The 22,143-nt window shown below is 40.2% G+C and overlaps 2 protein-coding genes across 2 annotated transcripts in view; one reads left to right on the top strand and one right to left on the bottom strand.

The window, feature by feature from the left end:
• LOC142378897 (dolichyl-diphosphooligosaccharide--protein glycosyltransferase subunit TUSC3) overlaps positions 1-3,384 on the bottom strand; it is an 82,771-nt gene extending 79,387 nt beyond the window's left edge. Inside the window, exon 1 of the mRNA XM_075463876.1 lies at positions 3,249-3,384. Within this exon, the coding sequence (XP_075319991.1) occupies positions 3,249-3,353 (105 nt within the window). The 5' untranslated portion in view covers positions 3,354-3,384. The remainder of the gene's footprint in view (positions 1-3,248) is intronic.
• Positions 3,385-10,140: 6,756 nt separating this feature from the next.
• Positions 10,141-22,143, top strand: part of LOC142378896 (zeta-sarcoglycan-like) — a 352,977-nt gene continuing 340,974 nt past the window's right edge. The window contains exon 1 of the mRNA XM_075463875.1: positions 10,141-10,401. Within this exon, the coding sequence (XP_075319990.1) occupies positions 10,363-10,401 (39 nt within the window). The 5' untranslated portion in view covers positions 10,141-10,362. The remainder of the gene's footprint in view (positions 10,402-22,143) is intronic.

Here is a 22,143-nt window from a genome sequence, read left to right as displayed (position 1 = left end):
GCATCTGTGTAACAGGACAGTGTATCATTCTGAATACCTTACAGAAAACTTGTATGCTATAGTTTGTAATTGCTAATCAGTCTCCCACCTCCTCAGTCTGTCTCTCTGTAACTGTTTCTTTTTGTTTCAGTTCCAACTTATTCTCTAATACTCCAAACTTTAAATTCTCAGTTCTAAACTATAATGAACACTATGTTTGCTGTATAGAGTCCAACACATGATCAAAGTGCCAAGCTGATTATTCTCTAGCGTCGGTGCAGCTGAAAAGGCAAGAAAGACCAAAACTGCATCCATAACTAAAAATATCTTAGGCGAGGATCGCCCCAGATGCAGTCGCTTTAACAGATGTGTTGTGGAACCTGGGACCTGAGCAAGCAATGCGACTGCCAAAATGAACCTGCAATGTCAACACTGCATTTAATTATTACTTGGAGGCCGTAACAGGCTCCTGTGGTTTATTAACATACACGTTTCCTATTTTTTCATTACAGACTGACTTTCATAATGGGTCACATGGTTGCGTGTAACTCAGAAAACACATAACCGAAAAGGGCAAATATGTCATTCTCAATTATTCATACAATTGCTCATTTATTCATATGCTATTCAATCAGCGGTTAATCTGTCTATTTGTTCATCATTTAATCCTCCGCTCAGTCAGCTTTTTGATCATCCTTTTGTTGACACGCTCAGTTCTTTGCTCATTCAAATACTTATTCACCTGTCATGTTTTTCCATACTTCATTCTTTTACTCCCTCCACAATTAATCTGTTCAATTAGTTTTTAATTCATATGCAAAGTCACCCCAAAAGAAAGGCAATACGATGGTAAATCAATAGACTTACAAGAGCCCTCTGACTAAGTCCCCAGTCCATAACAACAGGGCTCTGAACAAACTTTTTCCACAAATTAGCAGTCGTGGCAGTGCCTCTAGTGGCAGTGGGGCTGCGAGTAAAAGAAGCCCCTATTGAAAGCACCAGCACAAAATTTAGTACTGCATTCAACAGAACAAATTCATTTTTTTTCCCCCAATTCTAACTGAATTGTTTCGTGTTTAGTTTGAGGCCAAGCCACCAAACTAGTTTACCAACAAATTTTGGGCCCCACTGAGAGGAACGCACAAAAAAGACTGCTCATTTCTCTCTAACATTACAGACACAAACACCGTGTGTGCCACTTTTCTTATTTTCTTTTTGGTGAAAAGGCAGTTTTCACCAAAAATGGCACATACAGTGTGTGCCCCTTTTCTTGTGCTCATTAAGAAATCGGTTGTGTACTCTCACAGGAGGTTCTGAATGTACTTTTGAAAAAACTGAACTAACAAACGGCAACGCAAGAGTGAGAGTGCTTAACAGCGACAAGAAGAAAGGGAGATGACGCCCTCCTCAAAACTGTCCCCACCCCAAGGCTGCTGTTAGAATGACGAGGATGTCGCAGTAACTCTCCATTCTCTCTCCTGATGTTTCATGAAATACATAATGGCAATCTTAAAAACTAACATATCTTTAAAGTTGCTCTGATGGCCCCAGTTATAGAATAAAGATAATATTTTCTAAAGTCTGTGCATCTAAAGTAAATATATATATAATAATGTAAGCTGTAACACAATAACTCATTCATTTTGTTTGAATGAGTACATATTTCTTTTATAAAAGGGTACCGCTGCAGCCATGAAAAAAAGTCCTTTATGTTCCCAGTATTCAGTTGTCTTATCAGCTCTTTTTGCTCAAACAGTAAAAGTATGCGAGTAAGAATGGTGGTAAATAAAATTACATAGCATTGTTGCAGCGAGTGACTCATTTATTAGTGACTATCTCAACTCCAGCTCAGAGAGAGGATTTGAAATGCCACATTGTCAACAATATCACAGTGTCTCACAGAAACCTTTTTGAATGTGAGGTCCACTTTTCTGTTACCTTGCAGGTGCCAAACAGCGTCTGATAAAACCAGAGGCTCGGTCCTCAGCCCAGTATGAAGAGGTAATGCACTGGTTGACTAAAAATGCTGCAAAGTTCTTTTACTGCAAACCTTACTATTAATGACACAAAAACGGATGCAATACTTAGAGTGTTTATGTGTGCCTCGCTTTTTCCTCACTCTTTTCTATTCAGTCTGAGTACCACAGCTCATATATCAAGAGCCAGCTCAGATGCCGACTCCTATTTCTGCTTTTCTGCACAGCCAATGCGATGACCATTTCAGCCACCACCTCTGGCAGTGACCATTCAGGAGAGGTATCCAGATGCAAAGTCACCAGACCATTGATGGGTCCCCAGAATAATTTTTAAAAAGACAGAGGAGTAGTGAAAATTGAGATCAAACTGTGCTTTAACTGGGATGGCTACAGATTTGCTTTTAGTGCCTTAATATAAATTTTTTTGCTCCCCTCTTAATGTTAGAGAGCTACAAGTAATCCTAACAAAAACACATATATGCGTTATTGCTATTATAAAAGATAGTATCATCAGTATAGCCAACATGACATAAATACACAGCTGATGGCTATCTTGGAAATCGAGCATCCCTATGAACACAGTGACCAACCAGAGCAAATAAACCATGATGTGCTCCTCACTTCCCCTTTTCTGTGAATCACTTATCAAAATAACAACATGGCACAGCAAAACCAAGGACGAGTAGCAGCGCTACACAACAGATCCGGTGCACAAGTGACCTAAATGCAGGGGGCGTGTCGCTTTCTTGTATAGTTAATGGGAGTTTCATACTCAGCTGCTTCCTCATTTTGTTAAGCTCCGCAAAAGTAAAGCACAACACTTCCTCACTCACGATCTCCAAAATAAAGTCCATGCTTGCGAAACAGCGGAAGTGTTCAGGGTGTAGCGAGGAAAAACTCAACGTACCACAAAGCATCAGCGTTAATACAGAGAGTGGTTTAGTGCTGCTTCCTGACCAAGTTGGCTTTTTACTGTATGCTCCATCAGCCCGGTCTAAATTCACTGCATTAGCTTGCTTATAATGCGTTTGCTCTAAGGCGAAGCTAGCTGGTCCTGTCAAGACAACGTCCTCAACGAAACGTACACCAGACTTTTCTTTATGTATTATCACTTTCATTTACACCATACTATAGCTAGTTATGGCTCCAAAATGACTAATTAACCAAATCTTATCTCGGACATATTAATAATCTCTAGATTAAAAGCACCGGTAGATTCAACCTGCGCACCACCTTTGACAAAGAAGACGGTAATATCCATGTAACAATACACTTTGACTATTGAAGTGTTACCTCTTTCTTCTTTTGTCCTCCTCCGGGTGGCAGACATAGCACCAGAAGGAATAAAACACAAAAGATTTGCAGGTTAACATGGGATTTAGCCAAAACAGACGCCATGACGGAAGGATGCTCTAGCTGCGAGACACGTCTCTGCCCAGAGATTGGATTACAAATCCACCAATCAGCGTTAAGGGATTTGAATTCGGAGGTTTATGGGTTTTGTAGTTTTCGAGTTGGTCAGAATACATTTCTAGTTCTATTGTTATTTCAACATTGGGGAGGCATTGCCAAAAAGCTTTGTCTTTAATGATTATTGAATTTTGTCATAATTACTTGTATTTTGAACTCTGACACTTTGGACTGACATTTTCTGTGAAGCGTGTAGCTGATCACAAGGAAGATGCTTGCTTGAATTCTGTTTTATGCTGTGTAATTTCCCTGAGGGAACCTCCCAAAGGGATGAATAAAGCCGTCTATCTATCTATCTACTGCTGCCAGTCACAATAAAATAAATATGACTGTAATTCAAATATATACATATATATATATGTATATATATATATATATATATTCCGTCTGGTCATTTCTCAACTGTGAAAGTGTTTATTTAACAGAACACTCTAAAACAGTCAGATGGCATGCGATCTTCACCTGCCATTTCTCAAAAATATGAAAGAATATGATGTCAGGACCTCAGTCTGCAGAGTTGGTCTCACTGCAGTCTCTCTTTTGTGTCTGATCGTGAAACTGCTGCGGCCACTTGATAAAGTTAATTGAAGGGGGAAAGGATTTATGTGAAATCGCTAGGGGAAGCATGTCTCCCTGTCCACTGATGAAATTACACCTGAGCACTTTCTGACTAATGTAATGCAGTGCATTAGTCTTGCAATAAATATAATTTCTGTGAAAACATGAAACTTCATGGAGCTGTAGTGAATGCATGGCCTACTTTAGACACTGCAGTTGACATACTGTATGCAGGCAGGTGCTATTAACAAATCAGTTTTTAGCAACCCAATAAAACACTGCACGACAGTAGAGCCCCATTACCTTAACAAGTTTCCACAAATAAATGAATAAACAAACGAATAAAGAAATCAATAAATTAATTATATCAATTGTATTACACTGAAAACATCCCTTGAATTTTCTTGATGTAATTTTCCTATCCAGAGGAAAGGTGAAGGAAGTGGTTAATCCAGTTTACCTGCATTCATTATTCAGGTGTTCCACTGACAGTTTGATGGCATAGGAGGTAAACAGCTTTGAAAGTGAACTTATTTTATTCTTGCTAAACCTAACGAGCAGGTATGAAATGCTCTAAATACTAACTTCTAATGATAGAAGTGTGTTTAGAGCGAATTGAAATTGCATGCTAAATGAAGTAAAGCATGCCACCAACACAAATATTAACAATTTATTTAACAATGTTTGAAATAAGGATGTCTACTTGTCCATTCTGTGTATACATTCCATCGTTCTGTGTCTCTTTCTGTCTCTCTTTCTCTCATGTATCGCCCCAAAACACACACACACACGCGCGCGCACATACCGTACTAATGAAATGAAGTCCATGTTGGAATATTAAAAGCAATGCACCATGAAACAGTCAGGACATGTTGCAGTCCTGTTAAACTACAGCTCATTCCCTCTGCTCAATCGTGGAAGCATTCCCAGACTCTATAGGGTTGGTTGAAAAAATGAATCCCATGGACTTAAAATACACGGCTATTGTGTAGAGCTAAAATTTCTCAAGTTTTTATGGATACATAAGCTGCACTACATATTGCCTCAAGCAAATACTTCTAGCATTTTGCTGTCAATAAATGAAGACACAGCATGGTTGAATGCACGTGGGTGTCCATTTTAAGATGTAACTCTGGTTTGTGTGTTTTTCAGAAGAGAAGATGTGCAAACCTAACAGTGTTTTTGATGAAGTAACATACCTATTTGGTGGATGAGTAGGTAAGAATGGCAATGAAAGAAGAGAAGAACTTATGCCATGAGTGGAATACAACACATTCTACTTCAAGTCAAAGTGAATCGCAAAGCAGTCAATAAAATAGAAAAATGTTATTTTCAAGGCGGTTAATAAAAGGCCTATCAAGAAAATCAAATATGAGAGTGTTGGGGCGGTCAGTGGCGTAGTGGGTTAAGCAGCTGCCCCATGTACAGAGGCTACAGTCCTCGCTGCAGCCAGTCCCAGTTCGAGTCCCGCACCGGACGGCCCTTTGCTGCATGTCTTCCCCCTGTCTCTCTCCAACTGCCCTATCCATTAAAGGCATAAAAAGCCCCAAAAAATATTTAAAAAAAATATATATGAGAGTGTTTATAAGGTAATGGTGTTACACAACTCATCTGTTGCCCAGGGTACTTCAGAAAAGTGAGTTGCTGTCAAACTTTGTGCAGTGTGGCAGCAAAAAATAATGTGACCCTCCCATGAGCTTTTGCCTTACTCTGCAGCAAGTAAAGCAAACAGCTGTGCCTTGCATTTAAGCGAAAGAATAAAGCTACCATCTGATCGCAACCCAGAGGAACATTTTAAATAGAGTGTGCAGAGGGACAGGGAAAGATGGAAAAAAGCAGGACACGAAATGGTTCCTTATGGCGGGGAAGGTATGCTTCCACTTGACATTCTTTGATGGACCTTGGTGCAGTCTACTGATAGTAAGAACTCAAGGGAGCTTCACAGTGCCAAAAGGGTAAAATGTGAAAAAGAGCATGTGCCACTCTGAAAGATACATAATAGGACATTTTATGGGAAAATCTAGAATACAAATTTGTAATGAAAATTTAGCTCAGTGGCTAACTCTATTAACCGTATCGAAGGTTGAGAAAACTATTTATTTTGACCGCAGGCAGAGAAAAAGGAGAGGAGAGGTGGATGATGTCATTTCCAGCAAGTTCTGTACCGGGTGCCCATATCTGAGGTCAGACACTCATTATTATTAAAAATAAGAAGCCATAAGAAAAATGATTAATTGCCTGACAGCACAAAGTTTATAGAAAGAAAGAGGGGCACCGATGTTTGTAGTTGGGGGGTTGTTCCTAAGTGACAGAGGAGCAGGAAACGGGGGAAGAGTGCAGGTGACGAAGTACTGAGGGAGTGAAACACTAAAAGACAATCTGTGGTGGTGGATAAGATACAGACTAGAACTGTAGGCAAAGGGAGACATGCAAGGAGGATGTAGAGACGTTTAAAAAGCAGCATACGTCGAGAGAGTAGAGGAAGAAAAGATTCAGACAAACAGAGAAGGAGGAGCAGATAATGAGAGGCATTCATTAAAGTGATGTTCGTTATCACTGACCCGCTCCCTCAACAAGTGTTCCTGTGTTCTCTAGTGTGCCATTCATGGGGTCTATGGCTCTTAGTGTATGTGTGTTTGAGAGAGAAAAAACGATAAAGAGTCTGTGTGTTTTTGCTTAAGAGTAGGTGTTCATGAAATATCCAGGCTGCACACATGTGTACGCATTACTCTCATAGAAAAATCCATTCAATTGAACACAAGCCTGCTGCACTTCAAACCTTTCCATCATTACAATATTGTGAATTATGGGGGCTTGAAATAGTCTCTTAAATACTGAAAATGTTTTAAAGTGCAGGTCCACTTTGATTTAAACTGGCCAAATGTAGTCTGAAAATGTACTTACAGTATGTTTCTGAGTTTGGATTTGTCCACCAAAGTGAGGAGAAACTTTTGTTGAAAAATCCCTCAATCCATACCCTAAAAAGTTTGATACAGCATAATATGTATAATATTGTAAGCAAGTCACCCAGCCGTGTGCAGTAAAACAACTGCAAACCATTCTGTGTTTGGGTTTTTGAACTCTGTACTGATAACCAGCTGGGTGGATCCTCTGCTCACCAGTCTAGAGGATACAGTGTCCATCATTCATGATAAGATCCTAAAATTTAAATCTGTCAAGTTAGAGCACAGTTTCCCATTTTGCATCAGTTCATCTAGAATTTGCTGGGACATGGAGAAGACATGGAGAAGGCCAAGTATGGGTTTTTCATACATTTTCCTTTGAATGGCAGAATTTTAACTTCCATTTGATCAGATTTGTGTTGAAGATAATGCTAAAGCCAATATCTGAAGGGTTGTACTACGAAGCAAGTTCAGCACAGCCAGACTTTCTTATTGTTACCAGGTTGGACAAAACCTAGAAACAAATACTACAACGACAATCATATACTTTCTCAGTTAACCCAGGCTTTTCTATTCAGGCTCTGTGCACGCTCACAAAAACTTGGGGTTTCATGCGTCATCTGTTTCTTCTGCACAAATTACGCCAATTAGTTAATACTTCAATCATATAAAAAACAAGTTTTATTAATGAGATGTGTAAAAAATACAAATATTATCAAAGAAAGAACACTTGCTGCAATTAAGACAATAGGGGACTGCTGCCAGAAAATCCTTAATTGCACAATTTAGTAAGTTAATACATGTTGATATCATGAAAGCTGCCCATAAAGCTTTTTTTGATGACGTATTCTCTGAAATAGAGGCCTTCATTAGTCTGTTTCCTTATGTGTGTTTAATCAGATATCAGCAGTAGGCTATCGGGATAAGACATAAAAACATATATTACCCACTCTGATCCACCAACTGAAAGCACGGTTTCCATGGTAAAGTTGCAATGTCTACATTATTTTACTGTAAGGGCAAAGCTTCTTTGGTGGATCAAGAAGTTTGGATGTTCATCGTAGGCTGCTTCTTCAGCTGAGGATCTACATTGAGATTTTGTTAATACAACACTGAGCTCTGGTCAAATATTTCACAGACTAAATAATGAAAAAATATATCATCAACATTGTATTTTTGATTCAATCTGGCAGTTAAACTACTAACTTTTGATCAACATCTATGTTTGGAACATTGCCATGGGGCAGTACAGCCCTCTGGAACAGAGGTTTCCAGTCCCTCTAAATCAAAAAAAGCCAATGATTTCAAGACACTGGTAAGGGGAATCTAGAATGAGCCAAAGCAGCTGGCTGGTTGAGAGTGACAGAAAAATAGGTTAGGCAAAACATATGACATGGTGAATAAATCAGAGTGTACTGCCTGTCATGTGACTAACTGAATAACTTGAATATACAACCTACCAGCAGCAAATACAGCAGGGGTAAATGGAGCTGGAAACCAACGCCCTCACACCAGAACCACATCTGTAAATAAACAAAGAGACAGGGGAAGGGGAGAGGGAAAGGGGGAGAGAGCCTTGGTAAGGAGGAAGAGGAGGCAGAATGTGACACATGTGTGTATGCAGCAACTGTGTTCACAAACAAAAAAACTCTGTAATTCCAGTGATTAAAACCAACAAGCACATCGGAGATCACAACCATTCTGTGTTGGTTTACAGCCTTTCTTGAATGTTCTTCAATGAATTAAAAGAATGTATAAAAATATTGAATGAATGCATGCCCTATTTCAATTCTAAGGCTCAGGATACAATACTAACTTATACTTATAGCTGTTTGACAGATGGCCACACACACGGCTCTTGCATACTTTGGAATATTGAGGAGTTGCCTTGGACCTCCAGTCTTATATAGGTGAAATTTACAAATGTGTATATGTTAATATTGAAAATATAATTAAAACATCACGCGATACATTTTTACCCGCTTTGTCACCAAAGGGATCAAATCATATCACATCATATCGTATTTAATATCATTATTTTCCTTCCACTCTTTTCTTACACCTCCTCCCCTATTTATCTCTTTTGGTCTCGTTTTTTTGTCAATTTGTCTCCCCTCCATTTTTTAAAACAATACACTCCACACACATTCAAAAGATGTGTTACAGAAAATGAAAAGCCCAGGTGGTCGGCAGGCGGCGACACTATTATGCAGGAGAAGGATTAGGACAGTTTGCGTCATGACAAAGACGAAAGGATAAAAGAAAAGTTTTGTTGATTGATAAATATGATTAATCTGCTCATCTTTTTTTCTGATCCAAGATACTGGAACAAGATCGCAGCTCTAATATTCACGGAGGCAAACTGTGCCACTTTACTGCCTCTAAAACGTGTTTATGAAAGCATCTCTCTTTCTCTCAAGTGCGCGCGTTCGCACACGCAGTACAGCAACCCCCGACTTTCAGCAAAATCCCTCTCCCAACAGCCCCTGCATTTAAATCTATCTGCTGACTTCAGTGGCAAAGCAGCATTGTCGATTCATCTACTTGATTAGAGCGCACCCCCTCCCTGTCAAAAAACACACGAGCACACACACACACACACACACACGCACACACGCGCACACACACACACAGCTTACACGAACACTGGTACGTCAGTCATTCAAATAATATACAGCAACCCTCCTTCCTTCTCCTCTCCCGTCTCAACTCCAGCTGCTCTCCCTGTCTCCTCTCTCCGGCGTTTCTTCCAGCATCTCTCTCTCTCTCTCTCTCTCTCTCTCTCTCTCTCTCTCTCTCTCTCTCTTCTCCTTTTCTTTCGGGGGGAGCTGACATCTCTGGCGGTTTGCCGCATGGAAGTCGCCCAGCCTAGGCTGAAAATCATCTCTCTGATCCGGACCTCTTCTCTCCAGTTGCCATACCACTGCGAGAGCAGACACAACATCACACTCAGATTTGCCGGGATTCAACGGGACACAACGGCATCTATCCGCTGACCCGCAGTGAAAGAGAGTCTAAATCTCGGCTTCATTCCACCAGAGGCGGGAGTATTTCTCACTCAGATGTAACAACACCAAAACACCTAACCGGAACGTCAAGTGCGCAAAAAGCTGCAGCTTTGAAACATTACGCACGGGTAATCGTGCTCTCTTTCTTCCCATTTTCTATTCTCTCCGTTCCCTGCACGGACAGACCGGGAGCTGGAGGTTGTGGGGTGGGGTGGGGTGGGGGGCTTCAATGGTGTGGAGTCCTGATTTTACCAAGCTACCCACCGGGAGGCTTGAAACTGAGAAAATCCGTCGCCCTACTGGAATATTAATAACCCAATTCTCACAGCAACCCAGGGGACGCTGCAGCAGAGTTTGGGACTCTAGAGAGCTCCTAACTTTTTTGGGGTTCCGTTTCTAATCTAATTCCCCTCTCATCCTCTCCGCCTGTGGGACTTCTGTTTGATTTGCAGCCCTTCAATATCAGTCATGGACCGGTCGACGTCTTTGGATATAGAAGCGCTCAAGGTAAGGCGCTCACAGGCGGGAGACGCGCACTTACTCTGGCAGAGTGAGTTGCAGTACCCCTCTGGATGGGTGGCACGTTGGGTGACTGGGGATGATGAGTGACTTGTGTCTCGGGTGGTTGGTTGGATTAATCCGCAAGTGAATGACTGATGGAAGGTGAAGGGTGAAGCTGGTAGGCTGGCTGGGTAATGACGGGTGGCTGACTGTGTGGCCGAGGATCTTTTGGATGCTGAGAGGGAAACTCGGTCCTTAACGTCATGAGGCAACCTCTTCAGCCGTACGTTTCTTGTCTGTCTCACGTGCACATGTAGGCTTTAGGCACAGACAGTCGGTTAAGGGAATGGAATGGACTGTGTATGTCTGTGTGTGGCAAAATTCACTGTGCCTCGCTTTCACGGAGACTTGTTGTGGGCGTTAGTGGGACACTACATCAACGGGACTGATCTTCCCTGACGGTGCAGCATCCACTGTGCACATGGTCTCTCAGAAAGGGGGGCAACAGGACGATGTTTACCTGTCATTGCATCTATCACCTGTCTCCCACGTCTGTGGAGTTCATTTCAATTCTTAACGCCACATCAATGACTATTACCGGTTTAAAAGTCCACGTTTCCAAAATGCCATCCGAAGAATTACATATTCTACCTGGGTGTGCTCGTGTCCGTATGTGTGCAGGCTGTGTCAATATGAGTTAGTTTTCTGAGAGTCCATGTGAACGGTGGGAAATCTGGGTTGCTGCTTACACATCTCTTGCGACTATGTTGTCACTTGAAGCCGTCCAAAAATGTTATGGATACACTTTTGAGGGGCAAAATAAAAGCAGCATCCCTCTGCAAAACTGCACTTCCTTTAACTTCATAATAGTCTGGATCACATGTGGCCTTTTTGAGTGACATGAGTCAAACAGATAGGAAAGGTCACTGTACCACATGTGTACTGCAAGTTTGTCACACTGACTTTTCAATAGTGCAAGTAACATGAGCAGGAATTGTGGGTAGAAATGTCTCTTTTCTATGTGCTGCTCTTAACCAGTGGTGGAATAAATGAGCAAATCAAAGAGTTTCCCCGGTGGTTTGACATTTCAAGTTGCATTTTATGTGATCACATTTCTTGGAACAGGACCTTGATGGTGCGCTGAAACTGAGCTCAAAATTGAGTTTTACTTCACTGGCTGGTTGCAGATTCAAAAGATGAAAATTGAAAATTTCTGTTTTAAGAATGAATGAAAATCCAATGTTAGCCAGTGAAGCTGACCTGCAGAACTGTGGCCAGTGCGGAATATTTAGCCATATTTGTTTATTTCGTAACATTTTTATGTCTGATACAACCTGCTCGCCACATACTGTGCATTGATAATCTGTATCAGAAAGTATAACCACACAGAAAAAAAAGCCATTTTAGAGCCGTAACCTAGAGACAATAACTTCAAACTTAGAAACTCAGAATTCCCCCATAATGTAGTCAGAATAGCCGCAGTAATGAAAATGACATCAGTTAAAAAACAAAACAAAAAACAACTACCTGCTGCAACAAACAGAAACATTTCTGACTTGTTTCAAACAGGCTGCATTATAATCATTGGTGGCTGCATGGTTACATTAAAAGAACAAATGTCCAAGTCCTTAAAAAGTAGCATGATTTCTGTACTACTGTAACAAAGTTCATTCTGATGTAATCTCACCCTTTTTTCTAAAGGATTTTTAAACTAGAATTTGACTTTTTCTGAAAAATCTTATTATTCTTACTTTGCTACAAAAAGGAAGGTGTGTGCCAGGAAATAACTGTGAAGGCCACTATGAAAAAAAAGATCACGTACATTTTACATGCAGATGAATGTTCTAAATCTCAGTCTTGTTAAATTCAGATTAAACATAAAAGGATAAATAAATATGAAATATTTGGCCATGAAAACCAAGGTGAAAAGCATCCATCCTGTGCATACATGTATAGATAATTATCTGTTATTTACCTGTCATTATCTGTAGCCACTGAATTTTATATTTACCTTTGAAAATAACCAGTAGCCTCCAAAAGCATTAACATCACGGTTCATTGGCAATTAGTTGCAAATGTTTTATTCACTAAATAAAATGTATTTCTGTAATGTTAATCTAATGTTTTGTTTTTTATCCCTGTTAAAGTAACACTTTTCCTAATGTAACACCAATGTAAAAAAAAATAAAAATCTCAGTGGGAGCCCTCTGAATGTATAGCCTTACACAGGAATTTCTCGTCATGTTGACGAGCTCACAAAGAAGCCTTTGAGAATGTCAAGTAACCATAAAGCAAAGCAGCACAGTGTGGGGATGGTAACCTGGACCTGGAATGTGTATTCTAAAAGTAAATGTACTTCAAAATGAGTCCGAAGTACATTGGTTTAAGGTTCACAAACTTGTCTGGTGTTGCTTTAGTCTATTTTATGTCTCTTGACTTGTTTCAATAATAGACAATGTGCATCTTACCAACAACATATTCATCCATTCTCTATGCCCAGTTTATCTAACTCAGGTTCATGGCAGGCTGGAACCTATCCCAGATTCCCAGATGACATTGGGTGAGAGGTGGTTTACATCTAGGAGAGGATGATAGTCCAAGATGAAAGTTCAAAATAGTGCTTGTCCCTTACCAAACATCACAATGTGTTTGGATGTGAGAGACTCTGTGCTCCTTCAACTAGAAATGCTGAGATGAAATAAGTCCCTGATTTCTAGAAACATAAAACAGCAACACTTCTTACGTCTTACCCCCGGCCCCCAACCCAATGACAGCCCTTTGTGGTCTCCAATCAAATCTCTACCCTTCCTTATTATTGCATTGCATCCCTCTGACCATTTGGTTAACAGGATTTCGACTCTCAGCCGCTAGTCTATCTCTTCATCCATCTGCTGGTTGTTCTCTAAAGAGCTGGTGTCACATCCTTGAAAGCGCTGACAATCCAGGAGGTTTGAGTGCATCAGTTGTAGACACTCTACAGTACACACACACTTTGTGTTCTCTATTTGCAGTGAGGGTCAGGAGTGTGTGTGTGTTTGATTGTTTTTTTTTGTTTTGGTTGTGTGTGTGTGTGTATACAAACATGTTTATCTATCTTGGTGAAAACCAATAATTCACAACCTACTAGTTAAAAAAACAAAACAAAATTTCCAATAAAGCCAACTTTGTCTGCGTGCATGTGTGTGTGTATATGAGTGAACGTATGTGTACAGGTTGCTGTCCAGCTGGCCTTTCAGACCTTGAAAATGAAAATATAATTAAATATATACTCAGTCCAATCTAATAAAAAGCCTTTTTTCAGTTATATAAGTGGGTGTCTTATGCTTGAGAATGTGCAAGTGTGGGTCTCAAAGAACAATCCCAATAATGAAAACCATACGAGGACCAACCTTTGAAAGACACTGGACAAACTGTGGTATATATTTGTTTGTTCCTTCATGTGTGTTTGTTTGGATTTTACCAAAAGAAGTGCTTGTAAATCAGTGCAGGTTTCAATATCAATGGAGCAGCTTAAGTGCTATTGATCTGCAGTAATAGCTGCACCATAAATTGTATGCAGTATAATAAAGGCGGTCAGATTGAATTTGACCCTCTAGATCGGAGGCTTTTGACTTGTAACTGGAGCATACATTACAAAAGCAAAGAGTAGATTAACTTTCAAAATGCAAGAGAATACAAAAGCTATACTATAACTAGGCAGGGTCAAATCAACTGAATCCTATGTCACCATATTCTTATAATTTAAGATGTGAAAAATTGCATTGATGAGTCATTGTGGCAGCCAAACATATGGCAAACAACAAGGCACTTGAATTATGATTCCAGCCAATGAAAAGACTTAAAATTACAGTAAGGCCTCTAAATCATAGTTGGCTAGCTTATAGTTTCCGGTCTAGACTTGTTTATTAAATCCTTCCACCAATTTCCAGCCCAGCTAGTTTTCCAAGATAAATGAGAACTTTCAAATGAAGGTAAGTTACCTGCCAAACGGCCTGGCACAATGGTACAATATATGGTACCTGCATTTGCAGGGTGACTGTTTTCTCGTCCTCAACTACATTTGGTAACCAACCAGTGCAGTAACAGTTTTGCATTTCTGGCCACATAGCAGCCGGATCTTTGCAGTTTGGGGTTCAATGGCTTTTCCAAGGGCACTTCAACAGTAGGTGCTGAGGGATGGGAGAACATTACTCATTCATTTAAGCCAACCTGCCCCCATGCCTGCTTCTCTAACCTTCAAGCAGGGGCGATTCCTCATCTGTGTATCATCAGTTCAGCTAATCTATGGCACAAGTATAAAAAACACATGCGTAGTGATAATTTAATGTGCTCCAGGGTGAAATACATCATATTGCACTGGGAGTCATGTTTGTTGAAGCCGTCAGAGTGACAGCTGCACAATTTGAAAAGTGGGTGCCTCACTTTGAGACAAATAGGTATGATTCTTATTATAGTGTAGATTTCCCAAACATTTGCATGCATGCTCATTTAATTTTTGAACCCATAACTGATATGCTGTGATGCATTAAGACAACTGAGTGCAGCACTGAATTAATAACCAAGCCTTCCCTGTTTGCCAAATGAAAGTATTGATGGCTGCATGTGAATTTGACTACATGGCAGTTTCTCAACATGTGGGTTGGGACTACACATTGCTGACACATTGATGCATGGCCAATGTCTCTACAATTAATTGAGAAATAATGCTGGGACTCGACAATCTGAAAATTCAAGGTAACTTATTTCAAAACATTGAACTAAGATATTGACAAATTACTGACTGATTTGACATTGACTGACAAGACACCATTCATGACTAATGTGATGACGAGTGTTGGCAAATGTATAATTTACTACAATGTTTTCATTTCAATCAACACAATAATATTAATACTGGAAATCACCTGCAACTGTAACAGTGGAAATGCTTTACTAATTAGCTGGTATTCACTGTTGAAATCTTGTCTTGATCTTGTCTCTTCTGAAATACTGGAGTATGCTCTTTGAATGCACAATGAAAGCAACATCCTAGTTATTCTTATTAGAATATTGCCTATCACAAACAATGCATCCTTGTCCAGAATACTAGACATAGACAGGTCTGATTTACAAATAAAAGTTTGTCTCCCCTTTTGCTTTCTGTAGTAAGCAAAGAAAATGGTGAAAGAAAAAAAAATTCAACTGTTTCAAAATATTTGGCTATAATTCCACTTACCTCTAGAATTTCTATTCTTCTTACACAACTGCATGCTTATCATTTACTTTATCACAAACATACTCACGTAAACACACACTTGCACGCACCTTGGTGCATGGGAATACTGTACTTAATGTAATTTACCAAGTCCAGTTGTCAGTTTTACAGTTAATTACCTGTTCTTGTAGATGGTCCGCCTCCATTATAAAGTGTGTTTTTAAGTATGTATGTGTATGTGTTTGTGTCTGTTAGTGTTCAATGGAAAAAAACTAAAAATAATAAGTCTACTTTGGACTGCTTCTTCCCTGTATTTATGAGGGCATTTTTGTGTGCTCATCTTAAGTAGCAGTGTTTAAAGGTTTAATAGCCAAGGGGCTACCGTTGGCCTTTTAAAGGTTAAATTCCAGTATTTAGACTCTGTGTATGTATATGTGTCCCTGTGTGTGCATACATATTCATGTTTGTGAGGGCAGTTTTGTTATGTTTGCTGAGCTGCAGAGTAAAGTAATTCACTCTGCTGAACCTTCTCACCTTCACATTGCTTGCAGTTGTGTGAGCGTGCCTTTTCGTCTACATACGAGCTCCCCACCACTCCACTTAATGAGGTGGCTGAAGGTAAACTTAACTAGTTGTATTGTATACAGCTGAATTTAAAGAATACATATAGAGTACTGTGCAAAACGTCAGGAGCCAGTGATTTTCTATACATTGCCAGGAATAATTGGTTCTTTGCTAAGTTTTCTGATACATGTAAACACAATGATGGTTCGTCCCTTTTTTTAGGAGCCTTTTTTATGTTTGAATTGTTCATGGTCAGTGTTAAGTGGCATAAGGAACAAAAAAAGCACAGGGCTCTGAAAATGTTCAGATACAAAGACCGGACTCAAAATGTATTGAAAAGCAGCGAATATCAAAGCAAAATACAAAGAAATGAGGGGTAGCTCAAGACTCTTGTGCAATGGTTTAGACATTTGGTTGTGGTCATCTTGGATTTATAACCAAATTTTATGAGAGGTAGGAGATCTAAGTTATCAGTTTACAGTAGCACTACCTTGGCTAGCAGGATGCATTCATAATTCACTTTAATTATGATAATAACCGGCATGCCGTATGCTTTTGCTTCTCAACAAAACACTAGAGACCAACACTGCTAACTGAGTATACTGTAAACATTCAACCTAATGCTAAATGCAAAACATTTTAAACCATTATGAAAAAAACTAAAAAAGGAAAAACAAGTCAACCCTGAAAAACAGCAGGACATATTTTTCCTTCTCCACTCATAATTGATTACAAAATATCAGACAAAAGAATTGGCATACCACTCATTTTTCCCTGAAGAGAATGTCAGTCACTACCATTGGAGTACATACGCAGATCAGCCATGACAATAAAACTACCGACAAGTAAAGTGAGCAACACTTCTCTTCTTGATGTGATGCAATGTTCTGCTGGGAAAACCTGGATCCTGCTGGGACTCACATGGGTTTCACTCTGATGCCTACCTAAACATTTCTGCAGACCAATCACCCCTCACAGTCATACAGTACAGCAACAACACTTCTCTAACGAGCAGCACAGAGGGACAGCACTGAGCCTTGCAAAAACAGCTTAGGAAGAGCTAAAAAGCGAGTCTGAGGTGTTCCCCTGTCCTCTAAAGTCTCCAGATACTAATCTGATGGCATCTGACAGCAACCCAATGCATGAAGACCCCTTTCCCACAACCCACAGGGCCCAAAGGATCCTCTGCTAAGGTCCTTGTACAAGACATTCCAGGACACCTTCAGGTGTTCTTTGACCATACCTTGACTGGTCAGAGCTCTTTTGGCAGGATGAGGAGAGCACATTCTGTGGTCATAATGTTATGGCTGATCGATGTGTACATATATCACAAGCATACTGATGAAAAGGAATTAAATGAGCTGTAAACGCAATGTCTTGTGTCAATCACTTTCATGATATAAGCTGAAGCTTTCTGAATGGCTGTCCATTAAAGCTAGAAAAGTTTCCTGGTGGTCATCAGTGGTATTGCACTTTGATGTAATTCCGAAATGGCTTCACTTTTATGGCTGTTTTATACCTTCATGGTGACATCAGTCTGCGTTTCTCACAGCTCCCACAGATGGAAAGTTGAGCCCTCTTCAAAAAAAAGCTAACATAGGCTTTGAAGATAGTGTTGCATGTTTATTGTTTATTTAACTTTTGTTGGTTTAAAAGAACCCTGCCTCTCGCCCATTGACCGCTGGGATAGGCTCCAGCCCCCCCGCAACCCGACCGACGGATTCAGCAGTATAGAAAATGGATGGTTTAAAAGAGAGGCCAACTGGTCGTTTTGGATCCTGATCTCATATGATCCAGAAATCCAGATCCACATATGAATAAAATGCATTTATGGATGGCACACCTCAGGACATAGTTCCTGAGGCTTGGTACAGTTAACTTTTCCCAAAACAGTGCTGTAAAAATAATTTGAGTACAGGCAGGTTAAAGGACAAGACCGTTTTTTTGACATTGGGCCCTTGATTTCACATTATAACATGATGTTCTACTCACCCCTGCTTGTTGTTGGTCATTTGGAGCTGTTCCGAAGATATTCGAGAGGCGTCTGGCTGCTCTCTTGAGATATTCGGCCATGAAACGGTTTCCTATGGGCAACGTTACACAGGCACAAACTATGCTGTTTATAATTTATTAATTACTGTACACTAGCACTGATAACGTGGAGGTGTGTCGCTTACTTAAAAAAATCCGGGTTACTGTAATTTTGAATTTTTGTCGTAAAGTGGGTGTTACTGACGTCATCGTCGTGCTACTACCACAGACAGCCCACAGACCTGCTGCCTATTTATTCATTCGGCTAAAATTCAAAATTACAGTAACCCGGATTTTTTTAAGTAAGCGACGCACCTCCACGTTATCAGTGCTAGTGTACAGTAATTAATAAATTATAAACAGCATAGTTTGTGCCTGTATAACGTTGCCCATAGGAAACCGTTTCATGGCCGAATATCTCAAGAGAGCAGCCAGACGCCTCTCAAATATCTTCGGAACAGCTCCAAATTACCAACAACAAGCAGGGGTGAGTAGAACATCATGTTATAATGTGAAATCAAGGGCCCGATGTAAAAAAAACGGTCTTGTCCTTTAAGCATTTCAATTTCCCTGAGGAAACCTCCCAAAGGGATTAATAAATTTGTTTATCTATCTATCATAACTGCATAGGTGATTGTGATGCTGTAAAGAAAGAAAAAAAAAAACTCATGAAGAATCAAATCAAATCAAATCAGACTTTATTTATAAAGCATTAAGAATGACAACGTACATGTTATCAATTGCCATTATTAATATAACTTGACAGATTTTGGGGGTCAAAGTCAAGGTTATTGAGCTGCTTACTAAATAGGGATACTGGCACTACCAAGCAAGTGTTTTCACAGAACCTAATAAATGCTGCCAGTTAAGCTGTGTGCTCTGCAAGCAAATCGTGTTGCAAGCTAAGCACACTCTGCATGAAATTACATGGAGAACACTGACCACATTCAAGTAGAATTTACTCAAGCATCGGGAATATTTCAGGGACACATGGACTATACTCTGAGTGACAAATACTGACAGAAGTATTTTTCAAACCCACAGGAAAGAAATTCTTGACAAGGGAAGGTGTGCACACACAGTGCTTCAGAGCGGTTACCTGGGGAAGTAAAGACTGAGTGGAATGCAGGGGTGCTTTGTGAGCTGAGAGAAAACATGATGGAGTTGAACTTAGCCCATGGGAGACTCTAGGGTCCACAACACTGTACAGTTATAATAATTGCACACACATACAAGGACACACTTCTGCAGCCCTGCAGACCATCACTTACTGCTAATAAAAACTTACAGGGAGAAATGTGTGTATACATTAACATATAACCCTTGGTGTTTGTGGAAAGTTACAGCAGTGAATACAAATGCATTTGCCTCAGCTGTATTTACTCTGTGCTTTGGCCCCTGATCACCACTCATGACAGTAATCACGTAAACACACATCAATCGCCATGGAACCTGAAACTCCCCAACGAGCGATCAGTCTTAACAATGACTGATGCTTCACCTTACTACTTGCCACTCAACCTGTAAGCCTTGGGGTGCGTGGCAAACAGTGTCGATGTGTGTTTCTGCCTGTTGTGTGTGACTTTGAGTTCCGATGTTTGCCAACCCTGACATGAGGGAATACTTTGTCCACTTGATGTTCTGCTCCTGCAACTACATCTTCCCTCTTGCACTGCAGTCATTTTGATGTTTGTATGTGTATGATGTGAAAGTAGGAGTGAAAAAATGTGTGGCTCCACAGACTCAATGTATGAGTATGTCTCCATGTACAGTATATACAGTAATTAAACTAGTAATCTCGTTACTCTGTATATTGTTGCAGAAGCATTAGAGCCCACATAATGCACCCAGTGGTGCAGAGTGTTCTCCATTTCCTACATGATGATACATTGTTCGTCTTCTTATCTGCACTGAGTTCTTCTTTGGCTTTCACTCCTGTCAGAAAGTTCAGGCAGTCCATGTGTTATACGTATGTGGACTCGTAGCAACATACCTTCCATAGGTGTATCTCCCAGCTGAGAGCATCATCCATCGTCAATCAGACTGTATAATGCTGCACTGTAACTATACATACATGCAATAATCTGTTCCAATTTCATGTCGAAATGTCATCTTTTGCATCATTTTTGTATTGCATCTTTTGTTTTGTACAATTATATTGTATATATCATTTAAAATCCAAACTACCCCAATACCCCTTTCTCTTGAGCTGCCGTAACACTAAACGTTCCCCACTGTGGGATCAATAAAGTTTATCTTATCTTATCTTCTAATAACTACAAATACGATAATCCATTTTACACATTTGGAGAGAAGGAGCCATTTCCTCTCATCATCTCACTGAAATATCTGCGGCAGGTATATTTATTGTTGCTTGAATAAACAAGTTACCCAAATCTGTCATTTCAGCTTGGCATGAAGAAATGTGGTAGCTACAGTAGGCAAGATTTTGATGTACAACCAGAGCCATCTTACCCCTGTAAATCACAACGTAGTACTGCAACTCAGAAAAGCTGAATGAATAAAAACTTGAGAGTAAAATATTATCTGTCACTGTGCTTGCAACAGTGAGCCAGCACCGGAAACAGATGAGCATAGGCAAGCAACATTACATCTGGTAATTTTTATTTTCTTTTTATGTATCCTGCGTTGACTGAAGCTTACCAAGACCAATGTTCCTTAGTAGTTTTAAGGAATAACATAAGTGCTGCTATTACTTAGAGGTGTATGTTTTAATCCAGTTTGTTTTTCTTTCAATGAAAAAAGATAAATGCATTATTTCAGGATGACACTCGGAGGTATGTAAATTTCTCTAAATCAACAGAAGTGTGGTGGGAGAAAGACGGAATACCCTGAGAGAACCCATGCATGGGGATAACATGCAAATTCCACACAGAAAAATCACAGCCGAGATTTGAACCAGGAACCTTATTTCTGTCAGGCGACAGTGATAACCAGCCCCAACCTAAACTTCGATGATAGAATGCTGGGGAAAACTCAACTCAACGCCACGCAATAGGATGGCGCAACAACCAATCAGAGCGATGAAGAAGGATTACGTAGCCAGCACGACGGACCAACGGAGCAAGCTGGTATATTAAACTTTTACCGTACCCGGTGGGCAAAACTCCGAAAACGTCCTTTAAAAAAAACCAAAAAAACTTAAGTGCAGTTATCTGTTTGTCTCGCAAAGAAAACTGCATATCTAGTCGCTGCCAAAGCCAAATCGAAAGACTGTTCGCTGGGCGCAGCCATTGTTTACCTCTCTCTGGAACTGCACACTGAAACGTCGCACCTCTGTCGTCACTAGGTAGCCCGGCCTCCGACCCAGCTCCTCACGATTTGATTGGCCCGATTAAGTTTTGATTTGCAGCCTCGCAAAACGACCACAAGTGACTAGACTAGCCCCGGAGCAAATTCTAGATTTCTAGGCTAAATTCAAAGTGCTTTACAGCTAAAATCACAAGAAGGCAAATAAAATCATTCCAAAAAACATAAAAAAATAATCATTAATTAATTGAATTAAAAGCGAAGAGTGTAGATAAAATACTTTCAGTTGTCATATGCACAGCTAAACAGAACTGTTTTCCTGCCTGGATTTAAACATTGTCACAGTTGAGGCCTGTCTCACATCTTCTTGAAGACTGTTCCAGATTTTAGGAAAATAAAACTGAAACGCAGGCTCACCTTGTTTAGTCCTGACTCTGGGCACCAGCAGGAGACCCCTCCCTGAGGTCCTCAGAGCCCGAGTTGGTTCATATGGCTCTAACATGTCAGAGATGTACTTTGGCGCTTGACCATGAAGAGACTTGTACACGTGCAGAGCTGTTTTAAAGTCTATTCTCTGAGCGACAGGAAGCCAGTGCAGAGACCTGAGCACTGGACTAATATGGTCGTATTTCCTGGTTCTAGTCAGGACTCGAGCAGCAGCGTTCTGGATGTACTGCAGCTGTCTTATA

This window comes from Odontesthes bonariensis, chromosome 4, assembly GCF_027942865.1.
Source record: "Odontesthes bonariensis isolate fOdoBon6 chromosome 4, fOdoBon6.hap1, whole genome shotgun sequence".
Taxonomy (NCBI): domain Eukaryota; kingdom Metazoa; phylum Chordata; class Actinopteri; order Atheriniformes; family Atherinopsidae; genus Odontesthes; species Odontesthes bonariensis.
This window is presented reverse-complemented; position numbering and strand designations above follow the sequence as displayed.